The sequence below is a fragment of the Sturnira hondurensis genome, unplaced genomic scaffold (genome assembly GCF_014824575.4).
Source record: "Sturnira hondurensis isolate 20B ecotype Veracruz unplaced genomic scaffold, ASM1482457v3 Scaffold0013299, whole genome shotgun sequence".
Classification (NCBI taxonomy): domain Eukaryota; kingdom Metazoa; phylum Chordata; class Mammalia; order Chiroptera; family Phyllostomidae; genus Sturnira; species Sturnira hondurensis.
In genome coordinates this window covers 8,402,014-8,426,498 of record NW_028085930.1, presented here as the reverse complement: position 1 = coordinate 8,426,498, position 24,485 = coordinate 8,402,014, and the positions used below count along the sequence as shown (strand labels likewise).

General features: G+C 40.4%; 1 protein-coding gene across 1 annotated transcript in view; it reads left to right on the top strand.

Moving 5' to 3' along the window:
- The window catches only part of COL6A6 (collagen type VI alpha 6 chain), a 106,691-nt gene that overhangs the window by 25,791 nt on the left and 56,415 nt on the right, over positions 1 to 24,485 (top strand). Inside the window, exons 11-22 of the mRNA XM_037061310.1 lie at positions 234 to 388; positions 3,741 to 3,833; positions 6,080 to 6,133; positions 7,835 to 7,906; positions 7,993 to 8,019; positions 8,349 to 8,393; positions 8,484 to 8,537; positions 9,256 to 9,318; positions 13,264 to 13,329; positions 14,568 to 14,621; positions 22,061 to 22,096; positions 23,840 to 23,902. Coding sequence (XP_036917205.1) covers positions 234 to 388; positions 3,741 to 3,833; positions 6,080 to 6,133; positions 7,835 to 7,906; positions 7,993 to 8,019; positions 8,349 to 8,393; positions 8,484 to 8,537; positions 9,256 to 9,318; positions 13,264 to 13,329; positions 14,568 to 14,621; positions 22,061 to 22,096; positions 23,840 to 23,902 — 782 coding nt within the window. The remainder of the gene's footprint in view (positions 1 to 233; positions 389 to 3,740; positions 3,834 to 6,079; positions 6,134 to 7,834; positions 7,907 to 7,992; positions 8,020 to 8,348; positions 8,394 to 8,483; positions 8,538 to 9,255; positions 9,319 to 13,263; positions 13,330 to 14,567; positions 14,622 to 22,060; positions 22,097 to 23,839; positions 23,903 to 24,485) is intronic.

Sequence of the window (24,485 nt, the reverse complement as noted above, 5' to 3'; positions counted from 1 at the left end):
CCCCACTGTTGTCATTTCCCATCTCCAATTACGTTCTGAAAAATGTAATTCCTTTTGTGTTCTGATTGGTCTCGTTACTTGTCAGTTTTACAGTGTGTGGTCAGGGGAAGTGGACAGTGGAAAGAGGGTTCCTCTTGTGACCATTTTCCTAAAATAACAGTTTGGATATGTGTGCACAAAGATTAAAATAACAAGCCCTCCTCACCTGGAGAATTGTATATTGTGTTGGATAGGCCTGAATGCCCTCATAACTGTGGCTCTGGATGGAGTCCCAGATTCAGGTGACCTGGCTGATCTTCCCTACATTGAATTTGGGAAAGGATTTGAGTACAAGACCCAGTTCACTATTGGAATGGGGGGTCTCGGGAGCCAACTCTCAAAACAGCTGGTAAGTTGTTCAGAAAAGGCAGGTAAGTTTGAATTTTCTATTTCTTTTGTGTTGGCTTAATATTGATGCCTATGAATTTGAACTGATTTGTTCATTTGGGAGTGAAGAAAGACTTTTCTGAATTAGTGGACAGCTGAAATAAGAGGGTATTTTGAAAGAACTGTAAGACAGTAGAGGTGTGTCAGCATGTTTAGTGTATATACTTGGCTGAAAAGGAAGAAAGAAAAAGAAACCAAACAGCACCTACCTTTGACTTTGGGTGATAGGCAGACAATGCAGCATACAGGTCATGTATCATAGATGTACCCTTAAATTAACATGATGCCATTCACCCATGTCACCCCACTGAATTTAATTTAAAAAAATAGCAGCTACACTCCTCTCAAATTACAGTCAAAGAATATAAGTGCCAAAGGGAATCCGAGACTTGGGAGGTAATCAGCAGCTCCCTCAGCCAGCCAGTTTTCACGTCCCTTGTGGGTCCTCAGGGCCACAGGCAACCACACCAAGTATGGTTCTAGTGTCCGCAATGCGTATGTTCCCCACAACGAGGCCTGCCAGTGAGAGCCAGCTACATTTAGGGTGTAATTATAGAAAAAGCAGTCTGCTCCAATGTTGAGAGAAAACTAATGATGGAATGATAGACCTCCTATGTTGTACTTTGTGAGCGATCAAAAAATTTTGCTGTCTTGACTAATCGAGATTTTTGCCTTTATCACCTAATGTCTGCATGAGATGCATTTCAATCATATTTCTTTTAGAAATGTACGAGAATTCAAATGAGAATGGTTAAGTGTCAGGTCATGTGGCACTACTTTCACCTTAATAAATGGCTATTAACTTGTAAGTTGCTTATAATTTATAAAACCCATAATCTGCATATTGGGACACTTTCCAATAAAGTACAAGCTCCTGCTATTTTGTGCCTATAGAATTTCTATATAAGTGGATGTTTCAACACAATTTATTCAGTAGACTAATCATGTAAAAACAATTGATTAAAGAATATGGAAGTTTTGTTGGAATTTCTTTGTACATAGAAAAGTACTGTCTATTTTTTTAAATGTATTTTTCTGTCTACTGCTCTTGGAAATCTGTAGGGATAGGTCACAGAGGGAGGAAGTTATTCCTCAAAACAAGACTGGCAGTTTTTAAATATTACATAAATGCAACACTGTACAAGAGAACCTTAATTTTAGACATGTATTAATTTTAATGTTAACCATGGGAGATTTGATACTGTCAAATTTTGGTGATCCAAAGAAAATTGATATCTAATATGAACTTGGTGAATCTGTTTTGCTGTTATTATTTGTTTTCATATATTTCAAGTGTTATCGATTTCTCAGAGATTTTCAGAAAAACAAGAATTTTCTGATGTCAGAACAGAAGTATTATATAATAAGAAACAAAGAGAAGAAATTGCTAAATAGTTACAACAGAAAATTTCATTTTCATCACACTTTAATTTTGATGGAAAACTTCTCAACGAAAAGATTAATTCTATCCCACTAAGGCAAATCATGGCATTTACTATAAATAGAATTTTCCTAAGAAGAAATTTTGTGGGTTAATTATAAAACTGCCATGAAATATGTCTATTATTCAGGGGATGATTAACTACATCCAGGATGAAATTCACTCACATTTTAAAATATAGAATATGATTAGAATATGATTTGGGGGGCCAGAGTAGATGGAGGAATATTCTCCTCATGCCTCCACCTTTATAGTGAGTGCTTCTGACATGCTGCCCATGCAACTGGTGTTTTTGAAATCCTGTTACACACAGGCTGTTCTGGAAGTGTGTATCAGTGGACTCAGTTCCAAGCAGTGTGACACTAGGCATCATCTAAATCCTTTAGCATGCAAAGAATTCACAAGACAGGAAACAAAGCGACATACATTCATTTTATTGGACAGAACACTGGGGGCAGAATTATACAGGGTGATCAGCAACACCATGGTCAATGCTGGGATGGCGGAAACAGGAAATCACATAAATCAATTATTGGGTCGGCCAAAGAGTCTGTATGGTTTGTTCCATAAGGGACACATTTTTCATTCTCATCAATAACTTTATTGATTCGGATATTTTTGAGTATGTCGGCTGTCTCCCATGTGGTATAATGTTGATCGTTCTATTTTATTTATTTATTCTTTATTCTTGTTTATTCTTTTACAGTTTTCCCAATTTTCCCACTTTGCCCTCCTCTATCCTGCCCACCCCCAGCTCCCACAATCAATCCCCACACTATTGTCCATGTCCATGGGTGTTCATACATGGTTCATTGACTAATCTCTTTCCCTTCTTTCCATCATTCCCTCCTCCCCTCTGGCAGCTGTCAGTCTGTTCCATGTTTCCAAGTCTCTGGTTCTGTTTTGCTCATTAATTTATTTTGTTCATTAGGTTCCTCTTATAAGTAAAATTATATGGCATTTGTTTTTCACTTACTGGTTTCTTTCACTTAGCACAATAGTCTCCAGTTTCATCCATGCTGTCACAAAGGGTAGGAGTTCCTTCTTTCTGCTATGTAGTATTCCATTGTGTAAATGTACCACAGTTTTTTAATCCACTCATCTACTAATGGGCACAAGTGCTTCCAGCACTTGGCTATTATAAATAGTGCTGCTCTGAACATAGGGATGCATAGGTTCTTTTCAATTAATGTCTTGATTTGATCGTTATCAGCTTCAACTGGTCTACCTAACCATGGAGCACCGTCCAGCAAGAAATTTCCAACACTAAACTTCACAAACCATTTTTGACATGTTTCATCAGTCACAGCACCTTCTCCATACTGCACAAATCTTTTTTGCATTTTGGTTGCATTTTTACCTTTTTTGAAATAATAAAGCATAGCATGCCATAAATGTTGCATATTTTTCTCCATCTCAATATTAAAATGACTATACAAAAATTCACCAATTTTGATGTTTTTTAAATGCATGCTGATATGACAGATGTCACAATACAACCTAAAGAATTGTTTTGAATGAAGTTAAAGACAACTAACCACTACTAGAGCCATCATATGGAACAAAACAAATGAAGTTTTTGGCCAGTAGTATGCAATGAGTTGGCCATAGCTAGACTGATAACACTTTGAGAACACAAAAACACCTTTGAGTTGATTCTGAATCCCTCATAGTCCTCAAATGGTGGAGAATGCAGATCACAGAAGGGAAGATGGACAATAAAGAATGTCTCGTGCATTCTGTTTAGAACACAGTCACTTTAATGGTGAACTTTAATGGTGAACAATAGAAATCTGAATTGCAGCGGTGAGCTTATGTGTGTGATTGGGAAGCAATGCCACCTAATGTGAAGTATTTCCTACCCTCTCTCAAGGTCAATGTTGCCGAAAGGACATGCTGCTGTTTATTCTGCAAGTGCATTGGAGAAGATGGCACAAGGGGAGATTTTGGACCGCCTGGGAATAAGGCAATTTTAAGTTTTGTGACTCACTTTATTTGAATGTAGTATGGCTTTCAGCCATGAGTTTAGGTAGAAATAAGGGGTGATTTTAACTTCTAGGTAGAGCCTCTCAGATGACCTATTATTATACTTCTCTTAGTATATGCCAAACTAGACAGTCATAGCTTGTCTTTGGCATTCTAAATTGGAATCTTTCTAAAAACATTTGTTCAAGTCTCAGGAGAAATAACTGCTGAGCTTCTTGCTTACCCAGTGTTTCAGGATTGATGATGGTGATGAGGAAAAATCGATTGTCATCTCTCATGTTGAATAATGAAAGCCTCCCGAATTCCATTGTTTTTTCAATTTCCATTTTTAATTACTACAGTCATTTAAATCAGGTAGAAAACATTTTGTGTAGTCTGCTAAAATCAAGCTCAGTCAGATCATCCTATCATAGCAAAAGATGCTAAGACATTTCATTCAATTCTAACCAAACCAAAATGTTATCACAGATGTGTGGGGGTGACTTTCCTCACAAGTCCCCCCGTGTGCCACAGATGAGAGTAAACATGACTGAGACATGATGTGAGTGCAGGGGAGATTCAAGGTGTAGTAAAAAGTAACATTTCACTTATTTCTAACACTCCTGGGGGCCTTACCCACAGATGCCCCTGATCCCTCTGGGGATGAAGTGTTGATTTCCGTTTCACTTAGGTGTGCATCTGTGGTGTTGGCTCCAAGCCTCTGGATCGAAGCAGGTCCCAAATTTGTTGGGTCTCTGTTCCGGGCACCATATGTGGGGTGACTTTCCTGGCAAGTCCCCCCATGTGCCACAGATGAGAATAAACATGACAGAGACAGGATGTGATCTGCTTGGGGAGGAGAGGTAGCCAGTTTCTCAGGGGAAAAAGGCATTGAGCAGTGGCCAGTTTCTCAGGGGAAAAAAGGCATTGAGCCCCTTCCTCCAAGGGCTTTTTTACTGAGTTGTAATACACAGGAATACAGGGTAGCAAGAATCAAACAGTAGATAACATTTCAAAGAAATCTGAGGGCTTAGTCTGAGTCTGTGTCTGTCAGGAAGAGAGTTTTAGGGTGTCTTGCTTGAACCCTTAACATATGAATGAAAGCACTCTTAGAGCAGATTTCATAGGTTTATCAGGAAGTTTTTGTGATGCCAGATTTTTCCCCATGACACGCTCTAGCAAGGCAAGGAGCTGCACCCCTCCCCATTCAGGTATTCAGGCTTAAGGGGATTAGAGCCAGGAAGCGCTTCTCCCAGAGGTCATGGGGACTTGGGCTTTGTCAAAGCCAGGGGCGAGAGTCCATTGCTCTTTGTTACAGCCCCAGAGTCCTTCCATGATGGCCTCCCAAGTGATCAAGTCTGGCTTAGGTTGCCCCCCGTCGTGAGGGGTCTTACCCATCAATGACTTCTGACCGTGCTTTGGGGGCAGGGAGGAAACTGAGGCAGCGTTTTTTACCAGAGACAAGCTTTGTTTCCTGCAGCTCGCACTCCAAAGGTCACTGACTCATCCTTAGCCACAGAGGGGTAGAGTTACAATTCCTGAAACCAGGCAGAGCGGTCCACTACACAGATGCATAGACAAGAACAGGCAAATTATGCAAATGGTAACCAACAGCAGGTACAGATGTTTCCTGACCAGAAGAAGTTTATGTACCCATATGTAAAACTATGATTTGGGAGTTTAGAAAATGTTCAAATATGTAAAACATACTATGGATATGTTTAATAATAATTTCAATACTGCTTGCATCCATTTTGACCCTAAAATAATTTATAGATAGAACTGTAATTCCCAAATCACCATGGTTGTGTATGTAAAGAAGGTTTTTGAACTAATTATTTTTTGATTATTTCAATTTCATGTAAAAAGAGTGGTAGAATTTTTTTCTAAAAAAGGGCTCAAAAAGAACCGGAAGGAATGTGGGTGGTCTATTTTTTTATATGTAGCATCAATCCTAGAGCTCATTTGAACATCTGTCTGCACAAACACTCCAGCACTATATATAACACCAAAGAGACTTGCAGACAATGGTTGTGATTCACCCACATACCCCTGAGTTATCTGGATACTTGTCTCAAATTTTCAGCTATTTTTATGTGTATATATGCAGCCTAGGTTGTGGCAGAGAACTATTTTTTTCAAATTCTTTCCTAAATTAAGTAAAACTGATGCTGAAAAATTTTGCTTGATTACCTCTGGATTTTGCTCTATGGAGTGCTAATGTATTCCACCTTTCCTTATTTCCAGGGATCCACAGGTTTTAAAGGCAGTGAAGGCTACCTAGGAGAAGAGGGAGTTGCTGTAAGTCAAAGGTTTTTTTTTGGTTTGTTTGTTTGTTTGTTTTTTGTAGCCTCATTTATTCCTAAGGACCTCTCTACAGTATGAAATCCTGGTGTCAAATCAGAGACATAGGAAAGGTGAGATTCTAAGGATTTGTGTGCAGAATGAGAGGTCTTTCCTAATCGTTCTCAGGTTCTGCTTCTGATGATCATCAGTGGTCTATTAACCTACTGTCTCCTCTTTCATGATCCACCAACACCGCACAATGAACCCAGTGTGGAAGTTATCTTCCTCACCAGGGGAGTCAGATTGCTGCCATTTTCCCCTTCCTGATCCATTTTGCAGAGGTAAACCAACTGGACACATTGTTCATCGAGGATCTCACTCTTTCTTGCATCCTTCTATCCCCTCTTTTCCTCTCTCTTTCCCTCCCTCCCATTTGTCCATCAATCCAACCATTCATCTAGTCAGCCAGCCAGCAATTATATATTACCATTTACCACAGTCTTTACAAATTCATTTATTCATTTAGGATATATATTAAAGCATCTTACTATGTGTTAGGAGGAGTGCTAGGTTCTAGAAGTAAAAATAAATAAAAGACAAATAGGGTTCCCATCTCAGGTAACTTCCAGACTAGTGGAAAGGCAGAAGAGACAATCATGGTCCCAGCTATTATACACAAGGACTATAGTGGAGGAATAGATGCAGTGTGACAGGGTGTAGCAGGACAAACACCTAACAATCTCAAGTAACAGCCTTGGTGGGAGTTAGGGCTTGGAAGAAGAGTATATACACATAAAGGCTAATGCTTGGGCAGACATCTGCAGAACAAATAGAAATTTCTCCAGAAAGAATAGGGTGTTCAAGAGCATGTAACTGAGTCAGAGATATGTGTTTGCAGAATGACAAAGGCACCCAGGACACAGTGAAAGGAGGTTATATGTCAAGCAAGACCTAGATTGTTGGAAGCCTTGAATACCCTGTGAAAAGTTTGAGTGGTGTCTTCCAGCTAGTGGGCAGTTATTGAATGATGTCATGGATAGAAGTAAAACTAATGGGGGTGTGTGTTTAGAAAGCATAACCAGGCACTATTATGCATGATGATAAAGCTGTGATTACAGGTGGAAATCATGCAGTGGTAGGTGGAAGACAAAGTGGTCCTAATCTTAGTTTTAGATAGTATGAATGGAGGTAGAATGAATGTAACTTATTGACCACTTGGGAAGAAAAAAGCTGAGGATCACACCTTTGTTTCCAGCTCACAATATGTATAGATGGGTAGGGTCATTGTGAAGAGGACTGTAGGAGGAGTATTTATTTAAGAAAAAGAACAATGGATTTTGGTCCTATAAATCATGCCTCTTGCTTAGATCAGACCTAGAGTATCCTTTTCTGATATCTCACCAATCTTCCGTTGTCTTTTCCTGCAGTACCTACTGAAATCTTGAGAATGCAGCTTAGCTGCCAGTTCTTTGTATGCCTGTTTTATTTAGATACTATCCCACCCATAGCAGAGTGCACACAGGAGCTGAAGCAAAGCAAAGTTGTCAACAGGGTAGCTCTGATTCACTTCCATTCTTAGTTTTTATAAGCATGAATTCTGGATTGTCTACTGTGAGCCATCACACATTTGTTTTCCAACATAACACTTGTCAAATTTCCAGGACAGATTCCAGATTAACATAGAAAAAGTTCACCTGGTTCTGTGCTCTTTCTCAGGGAGAAAGAGGAGCCTCTGGACCAATGGGAGAACAAGGTACCAAGGGATGCAATGGTGCCAAAGGTCCTAAGGTAAGGGTCGCGCAAGACATTGTGGAGTCTTCCCAACATGAATTCCGTTTTCTTACACTAACTGCCACTGTCCTTTCTATTTTCAGGGAAACAGAGGACTAAATGGACATCAGGTATGGTACCACATATATCCATCAATCTCCTCGGTTGCTGTCTAAAAATATTTTATTTGTGAGATTATTGGCCAGCAGATCATGGGAGCGAAGTTTCTGTTGACCTTCCTTTTTTGCTGTTAGTAATTGAATTTTGTTTATTTCTATATTTCATTGCAGGAAATGTGTACTATTTGATGACAGTTTTTGTTACTAAGTAAACTGATATTACCCAAGGCCAGCCTAACCAAGAAGCTGTATAAGGAACACAAAGTTAGATGTCTTGTTTGGTGTCTGACTTCTCTCCATGTAAATGTAATGCACTCTGTTCTGATCACATCTGTTTTTAGGGAGAAGTTGGGGAGAGTGGAATTGACGGATTGAGTGGCATACAGGTAGAGCATTTTCTTTGTGCCATAAAGACCCCTCTGAGCTATTTTCTCATTAAGAAAATGGTGATTGGAATTTATTCTTCTGTTTCTTAGGGTGACAGTGGTCTTCCTGGAAGTAAAGGAGAAAAAGGTGACGAAGGATCGCAGGTAGGGACTCAATAAATAGACAACACGAAACCTGTACTCGGAAACACACCAGGCCCCAAGTCTTCTTGAAGCCTAGGCTTTGAGCTTTCTCAGTGACATTTCTGTTTCTTTCTGTTGGCCCCATTGAGTCATGGCCAAAGTCAGGGGTAGGGGATGTTGCCTCCCCCTCACCAGTGCAGACACACACAGTTGTAAGGCAGTGCAGAGTTATGTGGCAAAAAGCATAGATTCAGAGGGGAATGAAGAACTGGGGTCACTAATGAAAAGCAGCCCATTCTCATCTAGAACGAATACCCATAACAGTCGTAGTTCCATCACCTACTTTATCTGTCTTCAGTGTGTGGACGGAGGAGTCAGAAACCCACTTTCTAGCTGATGCAACCACCTTGGGGAAAATGGATAATCCCTCTGAATCTCAGTTGCCTCATTAAGAGCAAGATAATAAACAATATCTGGTGTATAAGGTAGTGCTAAAAACTAAACAGGATGATAAATGTGTCTGGAACAGAGTTCACCACTGTGGCAAATAATTCGGGTCACTCTTAAATTATTCATATGATGCCTGAAACTATTTTTTGGTTGTTTCCCTTTCTAGTTTAAAAATAACTATGGAAAAAATATTTAATTATTCAAATCAGGGAGAAGATAAACTCTTTGTTTCTATTAATGTTATTAAAACTCCTTGACTTGTCCCTCTTCTGATTTTTGTTAACTTTAGGGAAGCCCAGGAAAGAAAGGGATTCCTGGAGACCGTGGAGCAAAGGGCCTGCGAGGAGACCCCGTGAGTGCCGGCTGCTCGGGCATGAACTGGTGTCAGGGTTCAGCTCCCATCAGCACTTTCGATAGGGAAAGGCCTCCCCACTTTGAGGTCCTACAACAGCAGTCCTGAGTTCAAATCCCCACAGGCACAATTGTAGAATTTTAAAAGCAGGTTTGTTATGTTAGATCCTCGTCACGTAGAAGATGAGCATGGACAGTGAGAAGCCCCTGCACTTGACTCGCACATGTATCTTTTGAGAGTACACATGCAGAACTGTCCTTGCACTTCAGAGCTGGGAAGGGATTCCAGTCTACTTCATTTACTTCCTCTGGCTGACTCAAAATATGGACAGAGGAGAAGAAACAATGCCATATCTTTTTTTCTATTCTCCAAAAGCCTTTCTCACTTGAGTACATTAGCTTCATTTTTTTTAAATCCAAGCCAGCTGAGATCATATTAGACCAAACATAGGACACACAGGTGCCTGCTCTCACAAGACCTACACCCCAAAATCAGGGCCACGCCAACAGGGAACCTGCCAAGTCAAATGAGATGTTTGTACTGGACAACTTGCTTTCAGCACCGTGCTCACACATAAGGAAGTCTCCAAAACCTTGATGAATTAGGATTTAGGTTTGTTTTTAAACATTTATTAAACCTTTTTAGTGAGCTATCATTGGCACGTAACATTGTGTAGGTTCGAAGTGTACAAAGTGTTGATATGATTCTTTTGTATTTTGCAATGTGATTACCACCACAGCGTTAGCTAATTCCTCTATCCTGGCACAGGGTTGCCACTTATTTTTTGTGGTGAGAACATTTACTATCTAGGCTTTTAGTAACTTTGATGTCTATGATAACATAGTATTATTGTCTAGAATCACTGTCCTGGGCATTAGGTCTCCAAAACTTATTGAACTGTAAATACATCAGAAAAGTGCACAAATGATAAATGTATAGCTTGATGAATATAAATACACCTGTGTACTCACCACCCAGGTAGAGAAATAGAACATTAGATAACAACAGAGCACCTGAGAAACTCCCTCCTGTCCACTCCAGTCACTGCCAGCCCTCCCGAAGGTAATCACTAGCCTAGGCTCATAAATTAGCTTTACCTGTTCTTGAGCTCTAAGTAAGTGAACCATTTATGATTCCCCCTTCTCTCCCTGGCTTCTTTTGCTCAAGTGTATGCTTGTGAGATTCATGTATGTTGTTGTGGATAATGATAGTTCATGCTCTCTCACTGCTGTATAGTGTTCCACTGTGTGGCTATGCCATGATTTACGTATCAGTTCTGCTGTGGGTAGGTATATGGATCGTTCCTGATTTTGGCTCTTATAAATAGCACTTCTATGAACATTCTTGTATTGTCTTTGGGTGCACTTTTGTACACATTTCTATTGGGTCCATACTTAGAAATAGGATGCCTAGGTGATCATTGAAATACCTATATGCAGATTAACTTTGTAGAGCCAAACATTTTGCAAATTTTTTTTACTCATTTACACCCCCACTGGAAGGTGCCCGAGCAGAATGGCTAAAGTTGATAAACACTGACAGAACTAAGTGCTGATAAGGATGTGGGGCAGCTGGGAATCTCATGGGGCTCTTCTTTAAAAGCTGCCCCCGCAGGACACATGGGTCGATCCAATATAGAATTTGGTGTAATATATGCTGACAAATGTAAATGCCAGGCATGCACTGAAGACAACTCCGTTTGTGAAGCAGAGGAATTTGCACTTGCTGACAGCATTGTTTACTAAGTGACATCTCCTGACAAGTCTGGTGACCTGAAAATTTTCAAACTTCAGACTAGCTAATTAAAAACAAAAAACTATCCACCAATACAGATAATTCAGAAATAGTAGTTCAAATACAAAGGCATTTCAGTCATCTAGATATGATAGCTAAAACCCCACTTGGGGCAATACTATAAAACTGCCATTCACTGTGGTCAGGATTAACTCTAATTGTCTGCTAAATGGTTTGTATGATTATGTAACACCTTTAAAGAATCTCAGTAATGTAAAAGGATTTTTATTTAGAAAGAATTGTTCCGTGGCTTCAAGAGATGGCTGAAAATTCCATCCACTAGAGCTTTTCTGAGTTGAGTGGTTTGTTGTTATACTAACTTCAGATGGCTTTTCAACACATAATAATTCTTCCTCACCACTTGGGAATATATATCTCACATTGAACACAGTTCCATGGTTTCTGTGGGTTACTATGTTAGGAAAATTATTTTAAATGTCATAAAAAGATTGACAAAATAAATAGAAAACACAGGATCAGGTTATTTATAGGGATACATGCAGATGACCCAAATTTCTGAAAAACCTATGTTTATTCAGCAAGAAGGTCCAATCATGTGAAAGCTAGTTTGGCTGTTTGAAATTTCCCACTTGGACTTAAATATTTTTTTTTTCAAATCTCATCTAAATTGGAGGGAAAGCTGGGCTAGATCATTTATCTGAGCTACAGAGTTTATCATTCCAAAACATACCATTGTTAGAAGCCCATGTTTAGTCATAAATTTGAGTCATATGGTGCTCTTACATCCAGTTTCACAGAATATGAAAGACTTGACCGAATATTACATTCAGACTAACCAAACATGAGAATTAGGATGTTCTAGTCTAAAGAATGTGCTGGAATATGATTTTTTATGTCATCTCTTGAATCAAATAGTTTAGAAGTTGGACCACGATAAGAAGTTTATACAGGCAGTGGAATAAAATTTGGGGCTTTACATTACCTCATTACCTTCCTTTCCCTTACATACCTTTCTCACCAAAGGAAGAATTATGTAATTATAATTACATAATACTGTAATTTAAGTACATCCTGCTTGGAGAACTTAACAGGAAAATAAAATTTAAAGAATAAAACAGAAAATATCTTTGGTTTCAGTATATGGAAGAGAGAATAATTTCTATTTGTCTTAATAACATTGGTTATAAAGTAGATTCCAAGCCCATCTTTTTCACTCCGTTAACCTATAAACCATGTAAGTGAACAAACTACTCGTTTAAAAAGCTTACTGACTCTCTGGAACAATAACATGTCCCTGTTGGTGATCACAAATTGCTTATTGATTGATGAAGGTAACTGGGCGGCTGTCAGCCAAACAGCCGACAGCTGGCACTCAGTAGGGCTGGGTAATTGCTTTCTTTCCCTTCTCAATGAATCGGAGCACCGACTGGGCCATCTCTGATCCATCCTCAGGCACCGGCACCGTGTGGCCGCTGCTCCGTTTGTGGTCCTAAATCTCCCCCGCCCCCGAGGTAGGGAGAGCTCTCAGCTTGGCGCGCATGGGACGACACCCTACCATGTGTGCCTGTTGGGAACGAGTTTCTGCAGGAACGTCCGTGTGACTGTTGGGAAAAACGCCCGGCTTTTTTGAAAACCAAAACAGTAGGGGTGAGCATATGTGGGAAGAAAGCAGCCAGGCGCCTGTGTGAAGAAAGAGGGAGCGGGTGGCAGATGCTGCCCTCCGCTGCTCAGCGCGCTTGTGTTCATGCAGTAGAGCGCGCTGCAAACTCTGCCTTTCCCAAGGGTGGGTGAGAGTCACATCTGCCAACCCTCCAGGATAAACTTGCCTAGGCCCCAAGGGGAAAAAAATAGTAAGAGAAAGGATTGCAGTAACCAGAAAGGGGTACCCCAGACCCAGGATAAGAGTTGTCATAAACAGATCATGCCACCCTTGCTTCTCTTGCTCCGCCTTCTATGCTGACTTGGCTCCACATTCCTCTCATCCTGTCCCCTGCACACACCTCGGGTTTCTACTCCCTTCTGATAATACAAATCACAGAAAGAAAAGAAAACACCTTCTTAACCCATTTCTGCTTTCCACTGGGTTGAACCTCTGTCTACTCTTGGGAGTAACTAAATATGTTACAAGCCATATTTTTAAGGAGAAAGGTTTGAAATCTATTAATTTTTCTTTTTATTTCCTATTTTCAGGGAGTTCCTGGACTTGACAATATCATAGAAGGACCCAAGGGCTTGAAAGGAGGACGTGGACGACAGGTAATTATGGGAGCATTTGAAAGTCAACTTGTGACAGAATATGAAATTCATACACAGAATTTTGAATCAGAGTGGATGTACTTCATACAGAAGTTATTTTTAGGAACAAAAGGATCTTTTAATCTTATCTGCTACTACAGGATTCCAGGAACATTCTCTTCTTCTGAACTTGGGGTGATGTGCTTCATTAAGCCATACCCTTGAGGTCATCATTCATGTATGTAAACACCCAGACTCCAACCTAAATGTCGGGCTAGCTAATAGGAACTGTCAAAAAGGGTGTTAGTTTTCCCAGGATCCAGAGGATACCCTAAAAAGCCAGCATATTCTTCATAGTACACAATACAAAAAGTACAAAATCTGGCATGCTGTAATCGCCTCTGGAGGCAAGTCCCCTGGGATTGATCTCGTGAACCTTCCCAAGGAGCAATTGGATCATCTTTTTTTTTTTTTTAGAATGAAAAAGATTATTATCTGGCTAATGCTGGATCTTCTGGCTGAGGAAGTGTCCTCGGCCACTCCACCTGGCAGGGAGGTCTGACATGGTGGAAGGACTTTGCTTTGGGGACAGGCTGGGCCCTGTTTCAGGACCTGTCCCTTACCATCCCCACTTTCTGTAAACCTTAATTTTCTCATCTGTAAAATAAGACAGAAAGCCTACTTTTGGCGGTTATGGTGGGAATTCAGTGACTGACCCCGCCATATGAGAACCCTTTAGGAAATGCCACCTTCAATTTTTATTAAATGGTAAACGTAAGTTTCACTGTAGACTCGTAATTATTTCTTCCTTTTCTGTCTTGGGAAGACTTGTGAGTACTGTGAGATACTCATAGTTTTATTCACATCAGGGTGTAATCTACGCAGGTTAGCTAAACAGAACAAGAAGTCCAAAGGTAGAAATCCAAACCAGTACTGTCTGTACTGTGCATGTGGCATGCTTTAATTATCCACTCTGTGGGCATAGTCTGATTTAAATATTCTAACTGCACTGTAATTGCACGTTAGGCAGCGGTGATGAACAGATGAAGCCATGTCATTAGCATTTTGTCCTGCAGTTGCTCATTACCCACATAGAGATGATTTATGGCCAGTGGAAGCAGAGCTACATTCCAAAAGGAGAGTAATTCTCCAGTTGGTGGGTACCCATCCTGCCTCCCTGGAGCAAACAGGCTGAGGTTGAGGAGAAATGTGTCTGCGCTGTGTACTTACTGTCACACATCTGTTTTGTCATTCGACAGGGTAGAAGAGGCGTGCCAGGCCCCCCTGGAACACCAGGCTCCAGAAGTGACACAGTAAGAGCCTTTTTAGACAAGGAGACCCACTGCTCCAGGAGCCCATCATGTGATGAAAATGGCTGAGTCGGGGGAGTGGTGAGCTGGTTCTGTGGGGCTCAGTACCTTGGGGACACTGACCTGAGAACAGAGCTGGCAGAGAACTTGGGGAAGCCTCTGAATCTCGGGCAGGAGGGTGCTGGCTACAGGGGAAATGATTGATCAGGAGAACAAGCCAGGCAAAGAGGACAAAGCAACAGCCCCCCAGGGGAAGAGGTGTCTGAGTGTGGCCTCCTGACAAGGCTAACTGAGGTGGCCAGTGACACCGTTTTAAATCTAAAACTCCATTCCCTATCAAATTGTACAGTTGTGCACTTGGAAAAATGAGTCTTGGTTGAAGCCCTCTCTCTGTTCTTCCATTTTTTCCACCTTGTAAATATTTTTTTGATGGAGTATAATAGCTGGTTCTATGAACTTCAGCCCAGAAAATCCAGTGTATAATATATGTGATATATTAAACTACTTTTTATTTGTGCTCAGTTTTACAACATTGTATATTTTTATCGAGATATAATGCTGTATTCGTTCCAGGTGTTCAGCGTGATTGGGTATGCGTATATGTTGCAAAAATGGTAACCACTAGTCTGTGGGCATCCTTCATCACTCGGAGTTAGAATTTCTTTCTTGTGATGAGAACTTTTGAGATTTACTTCTCATAGCAACTTTAAAATATATAACGCAGGATCACCAGCTATAGTTGCCATGCTGTACCTTATATCCCATGGCTCATTTATTTTATAACTGTAAATGTTTATCTTTTGACCGCCTTCACCCATGTCCACTCAGCCTCTACCCTCCACCTCTGGTAGCCATTGATCTGCTCTCTGTATTTGTGAGCTTTTTTTTCACATATAAGTGAGATCGCAGTATTTGTCTTTCTTTGACTTATTTCACTTAGCACAATGCCTTCAAGATCCATCCTTGTTGTTGCAGATGGCAAGATTTCATTCTTTTTTAATGGCTGAATAATATTTATTGTGTAAACAAAACCATTGTGTATATATACACCACATTTTTTAATTCATTTATTCATCAGTGGATGCTTACGTTGCTTTCATGTCTTGGCTTCTGTAAATAATACCGCACTGAATATGGTGGTATCTCTTTGAATTAGTGCTTTCAATTTCTTTGATAAATACCCAGGAGCAGAATTACTGGTAGTTCTATTTTTAGTTTTTTGAGGAACCTCCATACTATTGAAAATATATATTTTCGAGGCATAAAAATATATACCTGAGAGTGGAATTTGATTACTTGCTTATGAAACCTTTTGGGATTTTTTAAATGTATTTGTTTGTTTTTTCAGTGAGTACTTTAAACAAATGATTCTACACTTGACTTCTTGGAAGAACACAGAGGTTGTAAAAGAAAATCTTTACCCAAAGTACCCAAAGAAATACTTTGATAAAATACGCTTAAATGCCTGTATTGAATTCTAAATTAGACTTGCCTCTTCTCATTGTGCACCATTTTCTTTCATTCTTTATATAGTTATCTAACCTTCCGCAATTGCCTTTACCTCCCCATCCTCAAAATATATAATGTTTTTTAAATGAGCACAAATAAAAACTAATTTAATATATTGCATTTATTATGCATTATATTTTCTGGGCTGAAGTTCATAGAACCAGCTATAATACTCCATCAAGAAAATTTTTTTCTGTCTTGGAAGGCACTCATTTGCAAAGCAGAGAGATGGAACTAAAAACAGAGATTACAATTAAAATGTATGGAATCTGATTGCTGGGCAAGCACTTCACTACTGCCATTTAATGCATCTAGAGATAAAGACATCTGTTATTCATTTCACCTTTTAAAAGGGTGTTGCCAGCTTACATACCCCAAGAAAATATTTTGAACTGAAGGATTATCACCCAAGAGACCCCAGTGTGGAGGATGCACTTTTGTCATTGTACAGAGGTCGTCCTCTCTCTGGCGGCTAATGCTGTGCGTGTCACCACGTGTCACCCTACACAACTCCTGAGAAATACAGCATCGTCTTGGGTTTTAGGTCCAGCAGTGTCATTCATGAGTAAAAGTAGGACTTCCAGCTAAAGAAGGGGAAGTCAAGGTGTTTTTTTATACTGTTGCCCATTTGTGCCTCTCACCAAAAACAACAGAAGAAACTGTAAATAGTTTAACAAGCCGTGACCACAACTTTAAGCTGCATGGAATGACTGTTGGCCCCACTACTTTAAAAGCTGGGTCCTTGTGTGGGGGGCTTTGGAGAGCTGACTCAGGCCGCCTCGGCCCTCAGGCAGGGATGAGGGTTTTCTGAAAGTAGCTGCCCTATTCCTGAAAAAGCCGGTGAAAAAATCCCAGGGGTACTATACATTTTGAGAAGATCAGGGAACATCCTGACAGGCACCATTTAGCTGAGGAGACAGAAACAATGAGAAACTGAAGAACATTCCAGTTTTAGTATCTGTGGCACAGCAGTCTGAGCGGGTCACAGAGCTGCAAAGGCAGGGCAGGAAGTGGCGACTACCATCACAGCGCGGAGAAGCTATGAGTTACGGGGCTTCGTGTGAGCTCCAGGAGTCTCTCAAAAAGGCGAAAGATTTGTATGATCTGAAGAGACACCACAGCATATCCATGAGTCTCTTGAATGTCAGAATTTGAAAGCGGAGGGAGCCATAAAGTAAAAGAAATAATTCATGATGAGAAAGGGCCGGAGGCAGCATACCTACATCAAAGATATTGACCCAAGTCCAGGTAGCGGTAAGTTATTCAGTAAATAGGTGACCCTGTTCAAAGGTGATTAATAATGAAAAGCATTTGTAATCTTTATTGTTAACTAGATGACTACTAACCAGGACCTATGTGTTGAAACAGCAAGAAAATGGGGAGAGCCAGATGAACACAGGGCAGATAAACCGTTAGAAGAGGAAATACTTAAGGCAAAGGAGAAACAACTCTGGCAAATCGTTCTCCAAAGTCTCAAAAAAAAAAAAAAGTTAACATGACTGCTCTAAAAAGATTCTGAAGAACTGATAAGACAAAGTGAGAAAAGCAAGCTGGTAGTACTTGGAGAGCCATGGAAAAGGGGAAAATGGAGAATGTATTCAAAGCAACAAAAAATAAGAATAAATATGACTGAAAAAATACAGGCAGGCATATGGTAATCAAGAAGCCACACAAGCAATAATTGAGATAGAATATCAACAGTGGATAGCCAAAATGTAGAATTTGCATTACTAAATTAAACAAAATGCAATGTAAAAACATTCAGAAATGTAATAAACTATAACTTCTAGAAGCAGAAGCTCAAATATGCAGATAGGAAAGACATACTCTCACTTAGAAAAGATTCATACAGATATATCATCACTGAGCCACGTTGTGTGGAAACCACCAAATTTATTATGTGAAGAAAAATCACAAGAGTTTTTTCTTTACATAAGCAGAAAAGATAGAAAACTCAGTCTGTCATCAGCTTTCCTCCCAACATTCAGGGACAGAATGAAACAGGAGAATGGCCGGAGTTCTGAGACAGAACGACGCAAGCTTTGTATGCTCACTCAAGTGGTCCTGCGAGCATGTAAGTTCGCCACACGATGAAGCCGTCAAAAACTCAGACAACATGGCTCTCACGTTCCTTTCTTTAAAGTTTTATAATAATAAATTTGAATCCCTTTAGGTGGAGAAATAAGACTAAAGCAGAAATTGTGATTATAGAACAAAGTGTAGATTTTAAACATTTGACAATTACAAATCATATGAAAATGAGACAGTGGGGACAGTGTTGATATACTGAGTCCTCACCTTGCATTGTAGGGACTCAATCTCTAAGTATATTCTTAAGCTAAAATACACATTGCAAAAATATCCTCACCTCCTAATTAATCTTCATGGTCAAGAAATGTTACCACCTGACATTTCCAATTCTTTCAGGTTTATTTTTCCTCCTATTCAAATACAATTACATGTATTTTGATTTTAGAATAGCATGAGTAGCATGATCCCTTTTTAATCAAAAGCACCATATTTAGGACTCCATCTGTAAACATTCATAAAAAGATGCCAAGAATCATGATTACTAAATGTTAACCATAGTTATTTTTAGATGGAGGATGTGGGATAACTTTTACATTTATATTCTGTGCATTTTTTGCATTTGAATATTTAAAAATCAACATGTCATTTTCATAATTAGGGTGAAGTCATTATCCTTTAAGAGAGAAGAAACATCTGTAACACTAAAAAGCTCTACAATGTAGGTAGATCAGGAGCATTGAGGATTCCTCCGTGTGAGGGATTTCTGCTGGACTGATCAGTGAAGGGAGGATGGCCAGTGTGGCACGTGGGGAAATCCCTGCAGGGGACCGAATCTGACCCTCATTCATTTGGTAAACCCTACTGAACACCTGCAGTGTACCCGCAACTCTATCTATTAGAGCTGCAAACTCAAATGAGATGTGTAACCTTTGCTGTCTAGGAACTGAGAATCGTGTTGAGAGCATGGCGTCTCAACATTGGGACTGAACAACCCTTTGCGGTGGAGGCCGTCTTGTGTGTTGTAGGATGTTTAGTGTCATCCCCAGCCTCCGCCCACTAGACCCAGGAGTGGCACCCCTGACTGATAACAAAAAGTGTCTCTAGACAGCGCCACATGTTCCCAGGGAAGGAGGGGGTGGTTGCTAAGCGCCCCCCCTTGTGGGTAGGAACCACTGTTATGGTGGAGGGAGGCAGACCTGTGGAGAGATGAGCACTGTGCCAGGAGTCTGTGATGGGTTGGGTGATTGGGAGGAGGAAGGGCCGGGGCCAGGAAGCTGCAGTGCCAAGGATGGGGTGGGGATCGGAGTGGGAGGTTGGCTTTTTCTGAGCCAAACATTTCTGAGAATAAGAACAGATTTTTGTGCCATGGCTAATGAGAAGCAAATGTAGCCTCAAACTAACACACGCTCTTTGGTCCTATTAAGTCCTGAGGGTCTGTTAGTTATGCTTTGCCCTTTTCCTCTCTCTCAGCACTGTTCACGGGCAGCTTGAAGTGCTGTAGGACGGTCATTTATTGTTGTGGGTGAGCTTGCCATTAAGATTTAGGACTAATGGGATGCTTTGCCATTAAGAATGTCCTTCATTTTCCTGGGGATTCAGAGTTCCAAATCAGTCCGTATCTATCTGGGAAAGTGGGCCATGGTAACCAACCAGAAAGCCAGGCTGCAAGGAACCGGAGGGCTGAGGGCTCCTCTGGGTCTTCTAACTCTCAGGTCTTCTTTGGGGAGATTTTCTTTCTCGCTCTGCCCATTCACATTCCCTTTCACAGGTGAGTAATGCTACCTGGATGTGTTGCCAGATAGCTATGAACCTGCAGGTAATCCATTAAGATGTCTCGGGATTTAATGTTTCCCATCTAAAATATTTGAAAATTTGAGGCAAAATTATAACAATCACCTCCATATTTCCCTGAATTTTTTTACCTTTTCTCACATCTACCCAAGGTATTTAAAACCATGACTTTTAGTTGGAGTTTAAATCCCCAGGAGCTGTTAATGAAAGCGCTAGCTGATTACTTCTGGAAATGCTTCTGTTATCTCACTGAATGTGCCATTAAGGCCTGTCCTTCCCGCTGGGCTTACAGACTCCTGCCTCAGGACAGGAGGCAGGTCGACAAGTGCCTTGGAGGAAGCTGGAGCTCAATAAATATGTGTAAAGATAAGTCATTTTAATCAAGCTCGGTCGAGGTCAAAGAGAAAAAAACATTCATGGATGTTTCAAACACTGCGACAGTGGACTGGATTTGGGGATGTGGAGGCTTGTTTCATATCTTTTATTTTACAGGAAGCTCTTTATTTTGCCCAAATATAAAGTTTCATTTCATTGTTCCTACGTAAGCAGAAGTGTCCACCTAAACCGCAGGTCCGGCCGTGTGCGTTTTCTGCTCCAGGAGCCCCAGTGGTTTCTGCTAACAGAGTACCAACCCTTTGTCTTGTATTTTCAGCCTTCAGAACCCCACTACTCGCTTTTCTTCTCACATCTCTGACCCGGAACCGCTCCTATCACATACATTCCTGGTTTCCCATTTTTATTACTCAGTCTGGTATCCTCTGCTGGAAAGAGGACTTCTTACATCTTCTCCCCGTAGAACTCCTACCCATCCTCCATAACCCATCTTTAAAATCTCTTCTTCCAGGAAACTTTTTCCTGATTTGACTAACAAAATTATTGCATTCTTCAAAGCCCGCATTTCTGCTGCTCCCCTTTGCTGTGGTGTTGGCCATACTCTGCTTTGTAAGTGTTCATCTCACCTGAGGAGGGAGGGGCCCCTGAGATCAAGGACTCTGTGTGTGTGTGTGTGTGATCCTTATGCTGCATGATCCCCTCCCAGTGTGCTTTGTGGGTAGTCAACCCTTGGTAGATATTTTTCTTAATGGAACTGAAGTGATTCAGAACCGAGAAAGCATCTTTCCTTCTCTGTAAGAAAGAGGATTTAAACTTTCATCTCAAGCTGATTCATCAGGGTTTTCAAGAAATAGGACTCCAGCCATTTCCCCAGATGCAGTCTGTTTCCTAGATAATAATAAACTTTGACTGAAATATGATTAGTAGAGTTTAAAGTCTGCAATACTGGCCTCTCGGAATTTTGACCTGAACATCCCAATAAATGTCCATTAAGGAAATATTGTCTGATAGTTATTGAATTTTGCAAATCCTGGATGTCAGTGTTGCTATTACCTCACAGAGAGATCCGAAGTTAGACAATAAAATGTCTTTGTCTCTTGATTTCCAGATCTATGAAGTATTGATCTGGAATATACCCAGAACCTAATCTTAAATATGAGATTAGTAGGGGAAAACCCAGTTGATTATGTAGCACCATTATTTTGATTGGATATTTTATTAACAAACTAAATTGAGTAACTTTTGAATGATTGTGGTGATTCTTTCCCTTTTTTGACAGGTATTTGGCTTTGGGGAGGATGGGATAAAATTAGTTTGACTATCCTTCACTTCTGAATTTAATCTGTAATAAAGTTCACGATCTTAAATTTCTCAGTCATTCCTCTGGCTTCCTGCCTATTGACCACGCTATTCTTGATTTTTTGGCTTAGGTAGTAGCACTTTGGAAACATAAAGAGAAATAAAATTCAAACCAGTCCATTTTGGAGCTTGTGTGAACAGCTCTGGTCATAGTTTAGTAGAGGATGAATCATTGACCCAAGTCGCTTCTCTTACATATCTATGGAGTTCAGTTGTCTATGATTTGAATTACCTGTTGCCTTAGAATAGAATTGGCAGCATTTTGCTTTCCTGGTGCAGTGGATAAGTTAATGTTTTGAGCAATAGGTGGAAAGTTTTTCTAATGTCAGTGCATTAGAGTGCCCATTACTAATGTAAATGACACATAAAAAACATTGTTTTTCAGAACTTCTGACATACACCTTTTCCTCCCGTTGTAGGCAGCTCCTGGCCGAAGAGGACATACAGGCCCACAGGTACAGTGATGTTTTTTCCCTTTAACCCCAAATGTCCAACCAGAGAGCTGGGATGAAGACCCTGAAAACTTGCTTTCAGGCCTGCAGTTCTTTTCTTTTTGATGATGTTAGTTGCAGAAGAATAAAATGTGAGAAAAATTTTAGGCTGCAATTTCAAAAATTTGGGCACTTAAAATCATAAAAATCAATGATGAGATATTACTTGCCAAATCATTGTTAAATTAAACTTGGATTATGCCTACAAACTATAGTGACTCAGTAGGTGACTTTTCTTTCTTTTAAAAAAATATTTATGTATTTTTAGAGAGAGGGGAAGGGAAGGAGAAAGAGTGGGAGAGAAACATCAATGTGTGGTTGCCTCTCATGTGTCCCCTACTGGGGACCTGGCCTGCAACCCAGGCATGTGCCCTGACTGGGAATCAAACTGGTGACCCTTTGCTTCACAGCCTGGTGTTCAATGCACTGAGCTACACCAGACAGGGCAGTGAGTAACTTTTCTTTTAGATTTTTGCTCAATTTACTCTGAAACCTTATTTAAAATTTACATAAACCCCTTTTAAACCAAGAGAGTACAAAAAAACCCCTAATATAAGTGGGATTTCTGAATGTTTTGTTCAAAAGTGGACTATACCAAGTATCATAATCTTATCCCCTTTAAATGTATTGGTTATACAGTAAGCAAACATGCTTTATGAGCCTACAATACTTAAGAAAGACTGGTTGTGACTTGGAATTTTTCAAAACTGAGAAAGCACATATCCTCCTATTGAAGATAAATAATAAATCTTCTCTTAATCACATCATGGGGGAACTCCAGAATGTGAAAGAAAACATTTTAAGTACTACCAGCAAAAAAGCCAGTTAGTTTTACCCATGAAAGAAATAACAAACTAGAGTGCAGCAGACTTCTGTTCCCTAATAATAAATGCCAGAAGACGGCAAATTAATATCTCGCAGGTGCAGAGGCAAAATGGCCAGAAACCTAGAACTTTGTAGGTAAACCAGAAGTGAGGAAAGTAGACCTTTTCAGGTAGACAAAGAGTTTACCATCCACGGACATCACCCTACCCACACACACTTCAAGGTTAGGTTTTGACAACAACAAAAAAGCAAATCCAGAAAAACGGCATAAAATAAATGAGATGGGGAGAGAAAGTGTTGAGAAATTTCCTCCCTCTGATTTCTTGGGAAAGGCCTCAGTGAGGGACAGTTGATCACACCTAACTGTCTGACAACTGAGATGTAACTTGGGCAGTCCTAGTCATTGCCTGAATTAAGACTTTCTTAATCCATTCTGACTTCTCTTAGAGTTCGTGTCTGTGGCAGAGTTTAAGGGCACGTGAAGTGAAGGCTCGGCTGTTGATCCTTCAGTATTTTAACTATTTTAACATAAATGTAATGTTGTAAGATGCCTAGAGTTTTTGAAGAAAATGCAAAGTAAATTGTGAGATTTTTCAAGTCCAACGCCCAAGTTAGAGATAGCATGCATGTTACAAGTGTTACAGGACAATAATGGTGTGTGTGTGTGTGTGTATGTGTGTAAAGACTGAAAGCTGTGGCTAATTCTGCCTGATGAGACTATAGGAAATTTTTATTTCCTCCTCTGTATTTTCCTGTATTCATATTTTTGCAAAGATCCTGTACTGTCATTGTGATTTTTAAAAAGACATTTATAATCTTGCACGTAAAGAGGACAAAATTCTCCAGGAACACTATTAAGAGGTTGATTCTGTCTCAACACAGGGGACAACAGGTGCTCCAGGCCCAGATGGACTTGAAGGCTCACCTGGACCTAAGGGCCCTCAGGTACATATTGAAACTAATCATGATGTGAGAACTTACAGAATCTGAAGTGTTGATAGAAGCCCCTGATGCACGCGCCCCCCCCCTCCACCTCCTTGCAGAATTGTGGTTGTTTAAAGGGTTTTCAGGGCTATAGGGAAGCAGCACTGTCCTGACTTGTACAGTACTTAGTCTCCTTTGTCTACGTTTTATTCCAGTCAGGAGGTGGCGTGAGAATGAACCTGCTGGGCAGTGGTCCCTGAGCCATGGGTTCAGGCCGGCAAGGGTACTCTACAGAGACCTGGGGCCAAGGAAAACATAGGGCCTCAAAACTGGGGATTTTGGTCAATTCAGCACCATGAGCATTCAGTGTTACATATCTGGGTGCCTGTGCTGTAGAAAAATTGGCTCCGCTGTAGGAAATAGTTACTGCAAATACAGCTGAAGTCTTCAGCAGGACGCTCTGCAGTGTGGCACTCAGCCTGTGCTTTCTAGCTCACTTCTCCTGGGAGCTGCCCCCGGTGCTTTTTCTTTACAAGAAACAACGCATTGGCTGGCTCTCCTACAGATCACATGAGGGGAGAGGAAGCCTGTGCCAGAAAAAACA